Raw genomic sequence first — 17778 nt, forward strand, 5'->3', positions numbered from 1 at the left:
AACTTATTAATTTAGTGCAACCATTTGCACCCTATTTGCACCCTATAGATTGCTCGGTGAAAGAAAAAATAGCTACCAAACTAAAACCACATCCATATCGGTTTAAGTTAATCCCTTAAGTAACATCATCACCTACTAATTAACATCAACCAAGCGATTAGAGAGGAGTCTCTTAGAACTTGCCATCCCAAACAAACCAGACTTTTTTTTAAAAGCACTAATTTACAAGATAGACACTAGTCTTCCAGCTCGATCTCCATGTACTTTCCAGAAAACATTGATGGCCTTATCAACCGTTCCAGCATCATCAATAGCAATAGCTCCAACGATTGCCCTAAAGCCACCACAAAGAATAGCCGGGTTCGATGCATCTGTCTTCGGGGAAACCCTGATTATCTTCCCCAAACCCAACCGGCCTCCGTCAAGAGCACATGAGGACTCCACATTTGAAACCTGTGCTATCAAACGGTTCAGAGCTTTCGAGGAGGCATCGATATCTTCAGTGAGATAGTGAAGAGAGACAGAAGTTTCAATGATATGGGTTCCAAAGATACTCAAGGCTTTGTTGTTCTCTTGAGAGAAAGAAGCATGAGTCATAGCACGGCGTAGAAGGTTGGTGTTGTTAAACTTGTAGCTACACCCAAAATAAGAAAAGGTCACAACTTTATGACTAATAGATTCATTCATGTGCCTAACCAAATCAGCTAATTCAACTTAAGAATTATCTAATCTTATACAAATGACCTTCTTACTTTCCTTAATTATGATCCTCTAGTTCACATTTAGGCACAGATCAGTAACAACAATACGAAAACATTCAACAGAGAAGAAGTGGTTTTTAGTAATAGTACCCAATTTGAGTTTGCAGCGTTGAAAGATCCGACGAGAATGATTGGATCCTGAGATTGGTTTCACTTGTTGCGCGTACCTGCTATAGAATATCCCAAGTAAAAAATAAGAAAACGATTTGGTTTCTCCGATTAAGAATACCTAGGGTTTTAGACAAGTAAAGAGATGGAGATATATACCTGAGAAAACGAGGAGGAGAAGGAGATCGAGATAACGACGAGAACAAGTAGTAGAGTGAAACGATTAGTCACCATTACCATAGTTGATGAAACCTTTGTGTTCTTCTTCTTCACTTGATTTCACCACCCTTCTGTAAAATATGCTCTCTGAGACTTGGGATTGTACCAAAAGTGAGACAGGTTTACTCACAATTTCACAATTAATTTATCTGACTGTCTCGGTTTGATTTGGTTTGGTTTGGTTCGGTTTATCTGGAATATGACGTTCCTTCTATTCTAAACAAGTTTATTCTGGAACTTGAAACATGTTTTATGATGGCAAAAGGGTAACAGATGAGGAGAGAATGAGAATCTTCTTATTATTATCATATATCATAAATCTAAAAATGAAGGAACACAATTGGATCACCAGATTCTTTATGTACACTTAATTTTAAAAGGTCTGGGGATCTCTCTCTGTCTCTCACTCTCCCTTCTGTACACCCGTGTTTGTGTTTCAGGGTGAAATCATCATATCAAGTACTCGTTGTACACTAAGAAAGCTGCTTCAGGATAATCCTTTGGGAGGCTATTTATATGGAGGTAAAACCGAAGGAGATCCTCTTTAGTGACCGTCTCTGGATCCACAACATCTTCATCGCATGTCAGCACCCACAGGTCCTCTGAGTTCACTCTCTTGATGCTTCCCCGACAAAAGGGACATGACTCCGACTTTGTGTTCCAGTTACGGTAACATTTGATGCACATGGCATGGCAACAGTTTGGCAGCACCATCTTCGTGCATGGCTCTAAGCATATTCCGCATTCGTCTTCTCTTTCCAAGTCAATGCTATTCATGAATCTGCTGCCTTCGATGTCATACTGCTGCTTTTTGGTTATGGCTTTAGGATTCGGAAACCACATGCTTTCTTCTGGTAAGTCAGCAAAGTTGATATGAAGACGCTCAAGTGATGGTAATATAACACCTGCACTTAGGCAAAGCCATGTTATAAGATTAAGCCACTAACAATAAATAAAAAATCACATCAGATGGGCTTCTTGGTCTTACCGTAAAACTCCCTAATGGTAGCTTTCCTTCCGTACCTAGATAGATTCCACCGCCCATCAGGCCGTACCTGTACAAGACAAAGAAGACACCTATAAAACAAACAAGCCAAGAGGAAAGGGGGAAAAACTATCAGGGAATCTACTCTACACACACAAACAGAGGCAAGTCGTGTTAACAGAGGACTGTATATATATATGGTAACAACCTTATATATGAGTATGTGGAAGAAATCAAAATATCTTGGAAGCAGACATGAGAAATCCATCCATTGTAGCAGGAATATGAAGAATGGAGCCAAATTGCTACACACCAATTTCATCTGTAGACGCACACCGCTCTTTCCCATTGGAATCTCAGCCGCCCTGAATCAGTTTTGAGACAAATCAGTTACTTCACTAATCCTTTTTAATCACATAGAGTCATTCATAGACCCATTTCTTCAAACAACATAAAGCATCAAGACAACACCACACAAATACCAACTTTGAGACTAATCAGTGCCTATCCTTTTAATCATATAAACCATCTCTTCAGATAACATATGCCTCGAGAACACACCACACAGACACCAATTTTGAGACTAATCAGTTACTATCCTACTATTCACATAACCCAATTCTTCAAACAACATATGCATCAATATACCACACAACACAGACAGAGACCAATTCTGAGGACTAATCAGGTACTATCCTTCTAATCACATAAACCATTTCTGCAAAGTTTCGATTTATCTGTAACAATATAACTTTGTGAACTAAAAAGACTGAGAATTTACTTATGGGGGGGGATAGGATATGCATCCTAAGTGGGTTACGGCTAATTCAATTCCATAATTCCTCAAATCATGTTAAAACTAATAATCAAAACCCTAAACCCAGAAAAATCAGATAACCAACATATAAAAAAAAAAACCCAGAAAAGAAGGCAGATGATGGATGACTCACAGTCCATTGGCGTGCTCAATATCAGCCTCGAGAATCTTCAAAGAGTCTCTGTAAGAAGACTTGCTCAACTGATAATACATCTCTCTATCTCGAGATTATTACAGATGAACAAGGCAACGCACAAAACGAACAGAAAGAGAAGAAGAGGAGAGAAGAGAATCCAAAGTTTGGGTATTGAAACAGGACAAAAACCCTTAATAAAGAGAGCCCCGATGATGATGAATCAAAAACCAAACAACGAAGAAACAGACACAGAGACGTCTGCTTTTCTCCACGTCTATCTATCTCTTCGGTTTTGTTTTGCTTCCTTATAAAAATTTCACAAAAAAAGGAAAAATAAAAAAGCGACTTTTCGCTTTGAGATATTTTTTTGAGACCTCAAGAAACAAAAAAAGAGAGAAAAAGAAAAAATGAAAAAGAAAAAAAAAAATACACACAGAATCTTCTTATCTCTCTCTCTTTTTCTTCCACAACTTTTTTTAATTTGGGTGTTCTGTTTCAAAGATCATAATAATGACACCAGAAATTGAAATTTGTGGAATGGATGATGATGATGATGATGATGATGAGTGAGTTATAAAAAATGAGAAATAGGTTCTTGTCCTTATCTATAAAACATTAATGTTGGCGGGTCTACGTTACCAAATTTGATTCTTTTAATCCAACTTTCTTACTTAAGTATTTTTTTTTAAAAAAATTCGAAGTCTTCAAAATATTTGTGACCTGTCAGAGCCAGCATTATTTCCAATTACATTAATGTTCATGAGTTCATCATGAAACAACAACAATTAGGAAAGATTCTTTTTCATAATCAAAATTTCTATATTATTACTAATTTTGTATCATCTCCTTTTTCAGAATTTTAAGTAATCCCTTTAGACTAATATTTTATAGGATTTTATCAAAAAAAAAAAGTCACTTTTGGATTCATTGCTGATTTACAAAAATTTTATTCCTCCATAAAAAAAAAGTATCTACATTTTTAAAAAAAATCTTTGTTAAAAAAAAATTAGAACACAATATTATCAAACATTACAAATAAACCGTGACGGAAACTAAAACACAGTTGTTTTTTTCGTTAATATAAAACGACTTTATTTTAGATCACGAATAATAAAGGTTTAGTTTACTAATGGTACAATGATATTGTTAATCACGAGGTTGCCATACTATTATTGAGGTTGATTTTAATTTTGTTTTTTATACGATGATTTCTATTTGAAGACTCATTCACATTGGATAAATTCCTAATTTTAACATTTCAAAGGCAGAGAATATAATTTTTAAAAATCAATTGTCCCACGGACAAATTTCACGAGTCACCACAGTCAACAACGTTAACAAGCATTTAAGAACATTAATCTATTATTAACACTCCTAATTAGCAATTGTCCTTTAATTTTAACATTTTTCCAGAAGTTTGTACGTTTTCTATTGAGTATAGTGGATAACCCCATATTAATTAATCCCATTGAATAATAATCAAATATCAGATGTAATGTAATCCAATGAACGTGACGTGACGTTGATCGTGTTGAGCGCTGAGTGAGATACGTAACTCAACAAAGACCCCTAACGTTTTCGTTAAACTATAATTTTGATTTGAATCATTACGATCTTCTCTCGCGTAACTAACAAAATATTAACTCGCTCGCTCCAGCAAGAATCTTTCTCTGCTGCCTTAATATTTTTCAGAATAACATTTAATGAAATTTTAGATTTAATATTCATTGGCAACTAGGAGACGAATTCAACACCCAATATGGTGCCAACAAAATATTATTAATTATTTATGTATGGAGTTTTATACAAATAAATTAACGTTTACTATATTGATTTCTAACTATATAGATCGTTTTTATTAATAAAAGCCTTATTTGTTCACTAATAATTAATAAGATAATCGTTTCTACAATCTGGTTGTTCAAAAAAAAAAAAAATCGTTTCTACAATCTATACTAGTATTATTGTTGTTAGTTGTAATTGGTCGTAATAATCATATTCATTCAAAGTAGATGAACAGCCCACATTTATTAAGTTAAAGAATTGGAATTTGGAATAATTCATGACACTAATTTTCAATTCGAAAAATAGCAATTAACGATTTAGAGTTCTACCTAATCGTTCCATTGACTTGGAAAGAGGAATCCGTCGAGCAAAAACATACAGTACAAAATAATAAAAAAAATGTTACAAATCGCAATACATAAAATATATATAAACGTATAGTTTAGACGAGTCGAATAGATAAATTTAGCTAAACATAATTGTCAAACGTTTACGGTAAGGACTAATTAAGGAGATGTTGAGGACCATCGACCACCAACCCCAACTAGTTTAATGATGATGTTGGGATTTGATTGGTAGCTCCTCTAACTTTGACATTTCATTAGAGTTAAAATGTCAATAATAAATGAAGTCTTCGATATCAAAAGTAAGACTTTATAAATTGTTGGTAACCATTATGATCATAATCAACTACAAAATGCTTAATTAGTTTCGTTAATTAAAGAACAAAAAAAAGGATCAAGTAATTAAGTTGTTCACTAACCAAACTCAGTTTTTGTTTGGATTGGCATCTGTACGTCGAATGAATATAACTTGTTTGTCCTAATCCCTAAAGTCATTTCGTGTACATGATTGTTTTACAATAGATCGAGATAAAGGAAGAAAAAATAGTTTCTTGCAGAAAAAGGTATACTGTGGAAGCTGCTTAGCTCACTTACAGCATTCACATGTTCAAGGTATTAGTCTTCACCTAACGTTAGTATAAAACAACTAAAACCCCATATCAAGTTTCATAATGTTGACAAAACATTCCAGATATCAAGTCTCCAAAACCAAATCTTTGTACCAATTACAAAGTTTGCAACTTCCTTGTTCACTTGGGTCTCTAATCACCATGAGGTGTGTTGTTTAAGAGTCTCCTTTATCTTTTACTTATATAATCCTAACGACGAAACATGAGTCTTCTCATATCCATTAATTATAAGTGGTTTCAAAACAAGAATGGAGCTTAAGATCACGGTGACTTCTCAGGAACTCGTCAAGCCCTGATCTATAAACCTTAATCATCTTCCTTGCCATCATCTTTCTTTCCTTGATCAACTTGCTCCTCCCATTTTCATGCCTTTCCTTTTCTTTTACCACAACAAGACCAATCTCTCAAACAATGAACGAAGTGATCACATCAAGAATTCCTTGTCAGAAATATTGAATCTCTTCAACCCCTTGGCAGGACGCATGAAAAACTCGGGAGATGTCGTTGTGTGCAACGATATGGGTGCGTCTTTCGTCGAAGCCAAAGCCAATTGCAACATGTCACAGATTATAGAAAACCCTAATCCCAATGAACTTAACAAGCTTCATCCATTCGAATTCCATGAAGTGAGTGACGTGCCTCTCACGGTACAGCTCACTTTCTTTCAATGCGGCGGCTTAGCACTCGGTATAGGCCTTTCCCATAAACTCTGCGATGCCTTGTCTGGTCTCATCTTCATCAAAAGCTGGGCAGCTTTGGCTCGTGGAGACACTGGAATCATTACTCCTTCTTTTGATCTCGCCAAGATGTTTCCTCCGTGTGACATAGAAAACTTAAACATGGCCACAGGTATCACAAAGGAAAACATAGTAACCAAACGCTTCGTGTTCTTGAAATCCTCTGTTGAGTCTTTAAGAGAAAGATTCAGCGGAAACAATGAGATTCGCGCAACACGTGTTGAGGCCTTGTCGGTATTCATATGGAGCCGTTTCATGGCGTCAACAAACCAAGATGACAAAACCGGAAAGATCTATACATTGATTCATCCGGTGAACTTGCGTAGACAAGCAGATCCAGTTATACCAGACAACATGTTTGGGAACATCATGAGATTCTCAGTTACTGTCCCTAAGATGACAATCAATGAAGATGATGAAGCAGAGCCTTCTCTTGTGGAGCAAATGAGAGAAGAGATTAGAAAGATAGATGCAGTGTACGTGAAGAAACTTCAAGAAGACAGCAGAGGACACCTCGAGTTTCTAAACAAACAAGCTTCAGGTTTCGTCGACGGTGAGATTGTGTCGTTCAGCTTCACGAGCCTATGCAAATTCCCGGTTTATGAAGCAGATTTCGGATGGGGGAAACCTTTGTGGGTTGCCTCTGCAAGGATGAGCTACAAAAATCTGGTAGCTTTCATTGATACTAAGGAAGGTGATGGCATAGAAGCTTGGATCAACCTTGACCAGAACGACATGTCTAGATTTGAAGCCGATGAGGAGTTGCTTCGCTATGTCTCTTCAAACCCAAGTGTGAATGTGTGATTGTCTCTGCCTCTTGAGATACATGAAATCTATAAGTCATTTCCCGTGAGTTTGAGTTTGCTTTTCTTTTAAATTTTCTATACAATTTCATTCTCTTGTGCTTTATGCATTCTATTAATACTCTTTGCCCTGACAAAAAGCCTCTGGATGTATGTTTGGGCTGAATCTAGTCTGATGTTGGGTGCTTGATTCATAATTCGTTTGTTCTGATTTTTAATCTTCCTTGAAAGTTATGATTTGTTTAATATATATATACCTATAAGAGTGTGATTAAAGACCATTGAGTTTATGCTTTTTTTTGTTTGTATGTTTTGATTGTATCATCACCTTGAACATGATTAACTCTAATGAACTTGTGAAGGCATAGTCTAGTAGGCCTGGGCATTTTAACCAAATCTGAAACCCGAACCCAAACCCAACCCGAAATATATAGTTCGGTTCGGATTCGGATGGCATGTAATACCCGATCAGATTTAATTTTTCTGAAATTCGGATAGCCGATCGGGTTCGAGTATTATCCGATACCCAAAGAAGATTCGAATTGATCCGAAATAAGTACAAAAATGCACCTAAGTGGATTCAAACCCAGTACCTTAAACATTATTTGGTGCATCATAAACCATTTTGCCATCGTAGTTATTATGTTTTAATATGAAAACATTAAATATTTATATATATATATATATATATGTAATCCAAAATTCCTAATTGACTTATTTTTTTCTTCTCAATCAACGGAAGAACTCTATAATCCCTAATCTATTTATTTTTTCATCATCCAGATCAATTTTATGAGAAATATGACAAGCAAATCTAAAAAACTGAGTGATAGTTTGTGGTGTTTAACTTTTGAAGAGTGAGTGAGATTGGAAACAGAGATTAATATGAATCATATCATATAATTTGCTATAGATGTTGTTAGATTGGATAGGAGATTTGATTTGGTTTTTGAAGTAGTGGCTATGGATGAATAACTCTAGGATTTTTGGGTGAAGAAGAGAGATGAAGAAAAGGAGCTAGAAGGTAATTTTTTTTTTCTTTTGACGACAAAAAAAAAATTATGAATTCGGGTATACCCAAAATTACCCGAACCCGAAGCCAAATTACCCGAATCCGACCCGAATTTATTAAATATCCTATCAGGTTTTATATCTCTACATCCGAAAATCCGAAAATCCGAACATCCGAACCCGAATCCATCGGATACCCGAATGCCCAGGGCTAGTCTAGGGATTAGAGTTAATTTTTTACTTTCTTGACTCGTTTCCTCCATTGATCACATAAGACTTTTAATGTGTTCTAATGACCTTTTCCTTTAATTCATTCTTTTGCAACTAATTAACAACATTTGTGTCCCCTCGTGATATTGTTTTAATTTGATGACATGCACATGCACATAATGGTTGCTTGAGAACATAGTCCCTTGTAAGAAAAACTAAACTTGTTCTTATTTAAGAAGCAACACAACTTTTAACCAACTCATATGTTGTCCAAAAAAAAAAAAAAAACAAAACAAAACCCAACTCATATAAAATCTCTCAAAAGAAATACGCAATGTGTTTTTTCTTTTTCTTATCTAGATTAAAACAGGAGGATTCAGGGAAGCTGATTCAAGAAGCTCTTGATCACATTCGAGCAGCGACATGTGTTCTTCCGTAAGAGTGATCCAAGCTTCAATTCCTTCTCCATCTTTGGTATCAATCAACAACATGAAGTTCTTGAAATTAGAAGTGCCTCTTCCGGTCACCCAAACTGGCTTTCCCCATCCAAAATCTGCCTCATACATACCGAGCTTACACCAGCTATTACTCATCCACAAGTCCACCTCAGTTCCTCTTCCATGTACTTTCCCAATCTCTTCCAAAAGCTCAAAAATTTTCGACGAGGACTTCGACATATCCTTGCAGTTCAAGCTGAAGATTTCCTTTGCACGTCTTAGCTCGTCAACCACATCTTGAATTGTTTCTATCTTAGCTTCTTCGTTCTTGAGAATCATGAGGGAAAGCATATTCCCAATTGTGTTTTCACACAAAGAATTTACCTTTCCTCGTAGGTTCACTAGTATTTGCAACACCGAAGTTCTTGGTGTTGGAGAACTTAATCTTGAAGCCTTAGTAAGACATCTCCAGAAAAGAGCTGTGACTGCTTCAACACGGGTTGGATTCTTGACAAGATTGCTTGAAGCTTTGGCTCTTAGTTTCTTGACGTTTGAAGCATCGAACACAAACCTCTTAGTTACCCAATTCTTCTCTTCAACCTCGACTTTATGATCCATTGGTTTTGATGGAAGTTCACCAAGAGGTAGAGGAAAGAACTCTGAAGCGTTGAAACTAGGAATCAATGTAATCCCTAAACCTCTTGAGGACTCAGCCCATCCTCTGATGAACATCACTAAAGAGGTTGCATCAGTGATCTTATGAGAAGTGCATATTGTGATAACCAATCCTCCACAGCTGAAGAAATTGGCTTGGATTAGCAACACAGGCCATGTAACAGCTTCTCTTGGCCTAGCTTCAACAGGAACGAGTTGTTCCAATGATTCAGGAACAGAGTATTTGAGAAACTCCGAGAGAAGATGGTCCACTCGAGCTTCTATAAACACAGCTCCTTCATCATTACATTCCACAAAACTTCCCTTGATTCTTCCGGCAAGAGGGTAGAAGATTGGTAAAGTGTGAGACAGAGATTTCTTGAGCTTCAAGGATGTCTCCTCTGTTGAAAAACCTAGAAGGTTCTGAGGATCCGCTGCGTAAAAGAGAAGTGCACCTGTGTACATAGGTGAGCTGAGGATATCAAGAAGAGAGAGATTGAGAATTCTCTTATCATTTGGAGTTGGAGAAGTGGGTTTGATTATATCTCTTGCTATGATCTCAACTTTTTTCTCCATTGTTACATACAAAATATTTCTCAACTTTCCCATAAATTCTCTTAAAATCACTTCACTGAAAAGATTCTTGGTGGGAATAGCTACAGATTCCTTCATCACAAAAGACAAGTCATATTTATTATTTATCATTAATTCATTGTCATCATCATCATAATCATTATTATTATTATTAGATTATATATGTATTCATATTAAAGGTTACTAGGGGGACCAAGAGTTCAAGATTCTTACTCGTCAGGAGACAGAATGTTCTTGAAACTTTTTTAGATGTTGCAAATGAAAAAGACGAAAATTTTATATGCCCACATACAATAGGAGTAAAGAATTCATTGTACACCGTTTGAATTTTTTTGTGGTTGATGATATTTAATTCTCATGACCAGCAAAAAGAAAAAGAAATATTTGCGTACGAATTAATTAAACTATTCATGCAACGTAAGCATCCTCGCGCGTTTGATAATTAAAGAACCAAAGCGACGGGTTAACACAATCATCCGCAATCAAAACCAACAAAGTTTCTAATTAAACTTTAAAGATTTTTTTTAACATTAGACGACTCAGAAGAATGGGTACAAGAGAGAAGCAGAAGTACTTAAATGGATTAATAATCAAAAGGAACAAATGAATCAATTTTGTAGCTGTATAAACAATATTTAATAAAACCTACAGATTACTTATCAGATTTCTTGCCAAGTTTCATCCATTTGAAGGCAAGTATGGCCTTCCCGATACTGCTTTTGCTTCCATCTTCCTTCTTCTTTTTCTTCTTATCATCTTCGTTATTTGGAGGAGGGTCAGAGTTGTAATCCCATTGATCAGCCCATGATAGTCCCGAATCCATCTTTTGTCTCTCACAAAAAAAATATTTTTGTTGAATGGAAAAGGTTTAGAAAGAATTATGAGGTGAAAAGAAAGATTTTGTTTTACTTATTTTAGACAGTATTGGTTTGACACAATATTTGTCTATTAGTTTCTTGGTTGCTTATTTTTGGGGTTTCTCTGTTTTTAGTTTATCCCTTTGGTAAGACAAAGAATCAATTATTCACCTTCAAATGTGTAACCTTTGACAAGAAAGGAGAATTACACGTACACATTCAAATAAATTTACAACGAGAGCCCTTATTATTAACCTGAAACACTTGATTTTTTTAGTAGTCAAAATAGTATTCTAAAATCAAATTATCACTAGAACTAGGTAGTAACCCGTGCTATAGTACGGGACAAATATTTCAAATAAATTTTAAATTCGTAAAATGACTAATAATTATATTTACTTTAGAATGGGAATGCACGTCCCGTCCCATCCCATCTCCACATGTTCCAACCCATCTTCTCTCGTCTCGTCTCGTCTCATCCCATCTCGTCTCGTCTCATCTCATATCGTCTCGTCTCGTCCCATATCCATCCAATTTTTTTTTGTCTTACGTTCGTTCTCTTTTAAATAATTATCCATTAGACAATGTTTATTAAAAGAGATTGGGTAAAAATTAGATGGGATACCAAATTTCTCGTTGAATATTTTTTTTGTTAGTTAGTTGAAACTATCCAAATAATTATAGTTTTAAAAAAGTATATAATTGTTTTCAAAAATACCAAATTTTCAAAGTGCTCGTTCCAAAGTGGTTAATTAACTGTCGCATAATAAATTCTTATCCAAATTAGTGAAAGCTTGACACTTGAATTTTTCTACCAGTATTTTTTTGATTTTGTACTTTTATCTAAAATTTCTTTCCCTTTTTTAAAAAAAATTGTTCAATATATTGATTTTCACTATTTGAATTACCTGTTTCAGTTTACATATACTATTTCTTGTCTTAATACCATAAATATACAGAAAATTTTCTCAAAATTTAATTATTATTTCTTTAAGTATATGTAGTAAATTAAATTAAATTAATTTAATTATTAGTTTTTGGCTAGGTAGTAACCCGTGCTACAGCACGGGACACAATATTCAAGTGTTGACTAAGAATTATATTAATCCAGGTTTTGTAGCAAAGTTGTGTTGTTTTCATGTGATTATTTTTAAAATAAACCTAAACGTATTTACTTTGGAATAGGAAATACGTCCTTTCATGTCCCATCTCCTCACATCCCAACTCATCCCCTCTCGTCTCATCTCATCCCGTCTCGTCTAGTCCCGTCTCGTCCCGTATCAATCATAATTTTTCGTCTTATGTTCGTTCTTTTTTAAATTATTACTCGCTACACAATGTTTACTAAAAGAGATTGGGTAAAAAATAAAAATGGGATACCAGAGTTTTTCTTTGAATATTTTTTTATTTAGTTAGTTGAAATTATCAAAAAAATTATAATTTTCAAAAACTATATATCTGTTTTCAAAAATACCAAAATTTTAAAATTGCCTGTTCCAAAATAATTAGTTACATGTCGCATCCATATCAAAATTAGTGAAAACTTAACATTTGAATTTATATACTTATATTTTTTAATTTCCTATTTTTATCTAAAATTTATGACACTTTTTTAAAAAAAATTGTTCAATATATTGGTTCTCATTATGTGAATTACCCGTTTCAGTTTACATATTATTTCTCGTCTTAATACCATAAATAGAATGGACCTTTTCTCAAAATTTAGTTATTATTTTTTAAAGTATATGCACTTAATTAGTAAATTAAATTACTTAAAAACACACTGGTAAAACATATATTCAGACAAATAATAAACCCTTTTAGGTTGTAAAATTTTAATTGTATAATATTAGAATTTTCCAAAAAAAATACTTGGCCACTCTTTTACGGTGTTTTGTCAATATTTTAGTGTATACGTAGAATATCGCTACTCATACCAAAAATAAACATGATCATCATCTTCATCACGTGGAAAATATTAATTTTTTACAATCCATCCATAATAATCAAGCAAAGCCCGCTTTTGTTGAAAATGTTAAAGTAATTTTTTAATGGGGTGTTAAATCTCGTCCAGTCCAGTCTCATCTCATCCCGTCTCGATCCATCCCGTTAGAAATTTTATGTCCAATAAATTTTTTCTTTTAAATAATTACATAGTAGGTAACATAAATTGTAAAGTTTAATGTTTGTTTTTAAATGGTTGAACAGTATAATTTTAATCTTAATAAAAATTCTTTAATAAATTTGGTTTTATACTTTAATTGACATATCTTATTATCATTTTAACATTGATATATTAAAATAAAAGATTTATATAGTTATTTGTTTAAATAATTGTAAGTTCAGTTTTAACGTATAAAAGTGATAAAATAATTAACCCGTTCTACAACAGTTTTCTATTAATGTTTTTAAAAATAATAATATCATAGAGATAAAACTTATTGTTGTCATATCTACAACTGAATTTTTCATATTTTTTATTTCATATAATTACGTGATATTTAATGATATACATGTATAATTTTTAAACTAATCAAAATATTTCTCATAGTTTACTTAGGAGTGTTAAATCCAAATATCATATTTCATTTTAATTTTAGTTGGATTATTGCATGATACATCACGGGTTAGAATCTTTTTCATTTTGTAATTTAATTTTTATTTAAAGTGTTGTATTTTCAAATTTTACTTTTTAAAAATGATCATGTATGTTTGTTGTTTGTCTTTTATTTTTATTTTTATAATATTTTTAAACAATCATAATTTTAAAAATATGTTTTCTCAGAAAATGTTAAAAATATGGATCTTTTGTATATTTTTTTCTTCTGATTAATGGGGCATATGTGGATTGAAAGATACTAAACAAACGATTTACAATGCCATAGTTGGGCCTATGTTATCGTAGAAGCCTATTATGTTTTACTATTGTTTATTATAATATATTATCCGATTAAAAAACCGAAGATATATTTTCTCCACGATTTATGGGATTTATGTATTTATTATTTATTATGAAGAGTTGTTAATGTATGGTAAATGTATGGTTAACGATTTATGGTTAATGTATATCCAATATATAACCTATTTATATGTATTTGTAATCATTTATAAAAAATATAAAGTCTACAAAAAATTAAGTTGTGTACTTCCCTTTTATTAAAAGGGGGATTTGTTTCAATTTATAGTTTTTTTTTTTTTTTTGAAAAATATCACGAGGTGCAAGTGACCTTCGCTAAGCATAATAAATAGAGAGATACGTCCGTTTCGTTGTAGCCTTGTGACTCTTTTCTACTCATAACTTTCATGGTATCTATAGCTTAAATTAAAGGTTGAGTTGATCGACATTGTTAATATTGTGTTTAATATGAAAAAAATCAGGACATATATAAATAGATGATGTAGATCCGTTAATATACGAGTTTATCCTAGTCTTAACGTAAGATTTTTAGTGTATCTGTTCTTGGGATTATTATGGATAACAATAACATAAACGTTTTGATTCTCTCAAAACGACATCAATATTATCCAAATGCATATTTATGTTTTCTTGTTTTTATCTGATCTTGATATGTTAACAAAAAGATACCGTTTTTATCTGATCTTGATATGTTACCAATTAAAAAAAAAAAAAAGTTATTTTTTGTGTCGGTCAACTCAAAATAGCTATTATTAAATCAGGAAAAAAATCTTTTATTTTTGTCAAAAAAGAAAAAGAAATCTTATATTTTTTTATTGACCAGAAATATTTAATTAAAAAGCGAATTACTCGTTAGATCAGGTGACCCTGTAAAAAAAGAAAAAAAGACACCCACACACAAGCGAAGCACGAAACGGCTTTGAGCAAATGTTGCCTTATGCCACGGGTTTTAAAAGACCGAACAAACTAACTAACAAACATTCCCTTTAATTTTGGAAACGTTTAGAATCTCATCATCTATATATATATTTGCTTATTACACTCTCCCATATAAACTAAAAAATCGTTGAATAATCAATTAAGATAATATCAGAGAATCAAGAATCTTGATCCTCTCTTAAATATTTCTAACGCTCTCTTTCTTCTCCCTTAAAAAACTTCTCTTTTTCTCTCTCTCTCACAAAAACATAACAGTAGAATCTCTCGAGAATCAGAAAACAAAAAATGGGTGAGTTGTCAGCGAGTGAGAAAGCCGCGGCTAAGCAGAAGAACGTCGACGATTGGTTACCGATCACATCCTCCAGAAACGCCAAGTGGTGGTACTCCGCTTTTCACAATGTTACAGCCATGGTTGGTGCTGGTGTTCTCAGCTTGCCTTACGCCATGTCCAATCTCGGATGGTACTATATCTTGTAATTCTCCATCTATTTATATATATTATGTTTTTCAATCCATGAGATCTGATCTATGTATGTACAGGGGACCTGGAGTGACGTTGATGGTTCTGTCATGGGTGATAACTTTGTACACGCTGTGGCAAATGGTGGAGATGCATGAGATGGTTCCAGGGAAGAGGCTTGATAGATACCACGAGCTTGGCCAAGAAGCTTTTGGCGAGAAGCTTGGCCTTTGGATCGTTGTGCCGCAGCAGCTTATCGTGGAGGTTGGTGTAGACATCGTTTATATGGTCACTGGAGGACATTCGCTCAAGAAAGTTCATCAACTACTCTGCACTGATTGCAAAGAGATCAGAACTACTTTTTGGATCATGATCTTTGCGTCTGTCCATTTCGTTATCTCTCACCTTCCCAATTTTAACTCCATCTCCGTCATCTCACTCGCCGCTGCTGTTATGTCCTTAACGTAACATCTCTTCAACACACACATATATATGATCGGTTCAACCTAGAGCGTGCCTTGTGCTTCAAGGCTGTTGTTGTGGTTCTTGTTTCTAATATCTCTTTGTGATGTACTTTTTTACAGTTACTCAACAATTGCATGGGCTGCATCGGTGCACAAAGGGGTTCAGCCAGATGTTGACTATACACCTAGAGCCTCGACAGATGCTGGAAGAGTATTCAACTTCTTGAGTGCTTTGGGAGATGTGGCTTTTGCCTATGCAGGTCACAACGTTGTGTTGGAGATCCAGGCCACGATCCCTTCGACTCCGGAGGTGCCATCCAAGATCCCAATGTGGAGAGGAGTTGTTGTAGCCTACATTGTAGTCGCCATCTGCTACTTCCCTGTAGCATTCATCGGCTTTTATATCTTTGGAAACAGTGTTGATGACAACATTCTCCTCACTTTGGAGAAGCCTGTCTGGCTTGTCGCTATGGCTAACCTGTTTGTGGTTATCCACGTTATTGGAAGCTACCAGGTCTTCTTCCACATTCCAGTATTTATTTATTTATTTATTATTGGTTGAATCAAGATTTATCTCATGGCTCATGAGTATTGACACTCTCTATATATGTGCATTCAGATATTTGCAATGCCGGTGTTTGACATGCTTGAAACCGTTTTGGTCAAAAAGATGGATTTCACTCCTTCCTTCAAGCTCCGCTTCATCACCCGAAGCCTTTACGTCGGTAAGAAAGCCACTCCTCAATTCTATACATTGAACTTCATTCTCATATTTTGATTTTATCCTCACATATATTGGTCTATTATATATGCAGCTTTCACGATGATCGTTGCGATATGCGTCCCGTTTTTTGGTGGACTACTCGGATTTTTTGGAGGATTCGCCTTCGCCCCAACAACTTACTACGTACGCCTAGTCCAACCAATCACTCATTCATTCATTCATTTGCCCCCAAATTAATTAGAGTTGTAATTTATCTTAATTTGTCATTGCAGCTTCCATGCATTATTTGGCTAATTCTCAAGAAACCAAAGAAGTTTGGTCTATCTTGGACAATTAATTGGGTATGGTCCTTTTACTAATGATCCATATATATATCTCATGGTTAATTACTTGTATACTAATGGATTTTTTCTTGTTGTTGTTGTGTGACAAATGAATATTAATGCAGTTCTGCATCGTAGTAGGAGTTCTTTTGACGATCCTAGCCCCAATAGGTGGACTCAGAACCATCATCGTCAACGCCAGTACCTACAAGTTCTTCTCATAGATCGATCAGTACTTGTTGTGTACCACACAAACAAAGGAATAAAATCACGGCATGTCTAATTTTATGGGACTGTCCATTGAAGTAATCTCAAGTTTCTCATTGTAGTTAAAGATGCATGATTTTGTTATGTTTGGTTCCGTTTGATGTTAAACTCATTTATATAAATCTCCATATATATATATATATATATTTTGATTCTTCTAAAGTTGGGATTTCGTAATTTAGTTATGCAAGAACGTACACGGGAATTTGATGACACGTCTAGATCCAATGTTACCATGGCCAGTAACGTATTAGAGATATTTGTTTCTTTCCAGCCAAGCATTCATGGTTCACGGGAATTATATATTTTGGCTTTTAAAAAATATCTTGATTTTATACCATGTTTTTGTTGATACATACTACTGTTGCTTGTGAAGTTTGAATACCACATGCATGTAGCCTTTGTAAAGGAGCTTACGAGTTACGTCTAAAACAAACGGCAGACCAAGAACAAAACGTCCTTCCATCAAATTCTACCTAATAGAGAAATCGGCAATTTTGCCATTTCGGCTACAAAAAAAAAAACTGACTAAATGGTAAGTACAAAGCGAAGTAAATATTTGTTATTGCGTGGACAAAACCTAAATCGACCCTCCCC

At 34.3% G+C, this 17778-nt stretch overlaps 6 protein-coding genes across 7 annotated transcripts; 2 read left to right on the top strand and 4 right to left on the bottom strand.

Moving 5' to 3' along the window:
- On the bottom strand, nucleotides 58-1221 carry LOC104757025 (protein NUCLEAR FUSION DEFECTIVE 2). 2 transcript variants are annotated; one of them, XM_010479716.2, is made up of 3 exons: nucleotides 1029-1221; nucleotides 852-931; nucleotides 58-634 (listed from the first exon to the last, which is right to left on the bottom strand). In XM_010479716.2, exons 1-3 carry the CDS (start codon nucleotides 1107-1109, stop codon nucleotides 223-225), a joined length of 573 nt encoding a protein of 190 aa, XP_010478018.1. In that variant the 5' UTR covers nucleotides 1110-1221; the 3' UTR covers nucleotides 58-222. The 2 variants fall into 2 exon arrangements, with proteins under 2 accessions (XP_010478018.1, XP_010478019.1); XM_010479717.2 differs by having other exon boundaries at nucleotides 852-928; nucleotides 1029-1217.
- LOC104757026 lies at nucleotides 1363-3409 on the bottom strand. The gene is made up of 4 exons (XM_010479718.1): nucleotides 3024-3409; nucleotides 2282-2438; nucleotides 2077-2143; nucleotides 1363-1993 (listed from the first exon to the last, which is right to left on the bottom strand). Exons 1-4 carry the CDS (start codon nucleotides 3101-3103, stop codon nucleotides 1539-1541), a joined length of 759 nt encoding a protein of 252 aa, XP_010478020.1. The 5' UTR covers nucleotides 3104-3409; the 3' UTR covers nucleotides 1363-1538.
- On the top strand, nucleotides 5841-7605 carry LOC104757027 (vinorine synthase-like). The gene has a single exon (XM_019239396.1). The coding sequence runs from the start codon at nucleotides 6150-6152 to the stop codon at nucleotides 7323-7325; it is 1176 nt and encodes a 391-aa protein (XP_019094941.1). The 5' UTR covers nucleotides 5841-6149; the 3' UTR covers nucleotides 7326-7605.
- LOC104757028 (BAHD acyltransferase At5g47980-like) lies at nucleotides 8874-10212 on the bottom strand. The gene has a single exon (XM_010479719.2). It carries the CDS (start codon nucleotides 10210-10212, stop codon nucleotides 8902-8904), a length of 1311 nt encoding a protein of 436 aa, XP_010478021.2. The 3' UTR covers nucleotides 8874-8901.
- LOC104757029 lies at nucleotides 10719-11125 on the bottom strand. Its single transcript, XM_010479720.1, has one exon. It carries the CDS (start codon nucleotides 11051-11053, stop codon nucleotides 10883-10885), a length of 171 nt encoding a protein of 56 aa, XP_010478022.1. The 5' UTR covers nucleotides 11054-11125; the 3' UTR covers nucleotides 10719-10882.
- LOC104757030 (lysine histidine transporter 2) lies at nucleotides 15043-17335 on the top strand. Its single transcript, XM_010479721.2, has 7 exons — nucleotides 15043-15404; nucleotides 15484-15867; nucleotides 15988-16381; nucleotides 16487-16592; nucleotides 16683-16774; nucleotides 16864-16932; nucleotides 17040-17335. Exons 1-7 carry the CDS (start codon nucleotides 15229-15231, stop codon nucleotides 17136-17138), a joined length of 1320 nt encoding a protein of 439 aa, XP_010478023.1. The 5' UTR covers nucleotides 15043-15228; the 3' UTR covers nucleotides 17139-17335.

The sequence above is a fragment of the Camelina sativa genome, chromosome 17 (assembly GCF_000633955.1).
Source record: "Camelina sativa cultivar DH55 chromosome 17, Cs, whole genome shotgun sequence".
Classification (NCBI taxonomy): domain Eukaryota; kingdom Viridiplantae; phylum Streptophyta; class Magnoliopsida; order Brassicales; family Brassicaceae; genus Camelina; species Camelina sativa.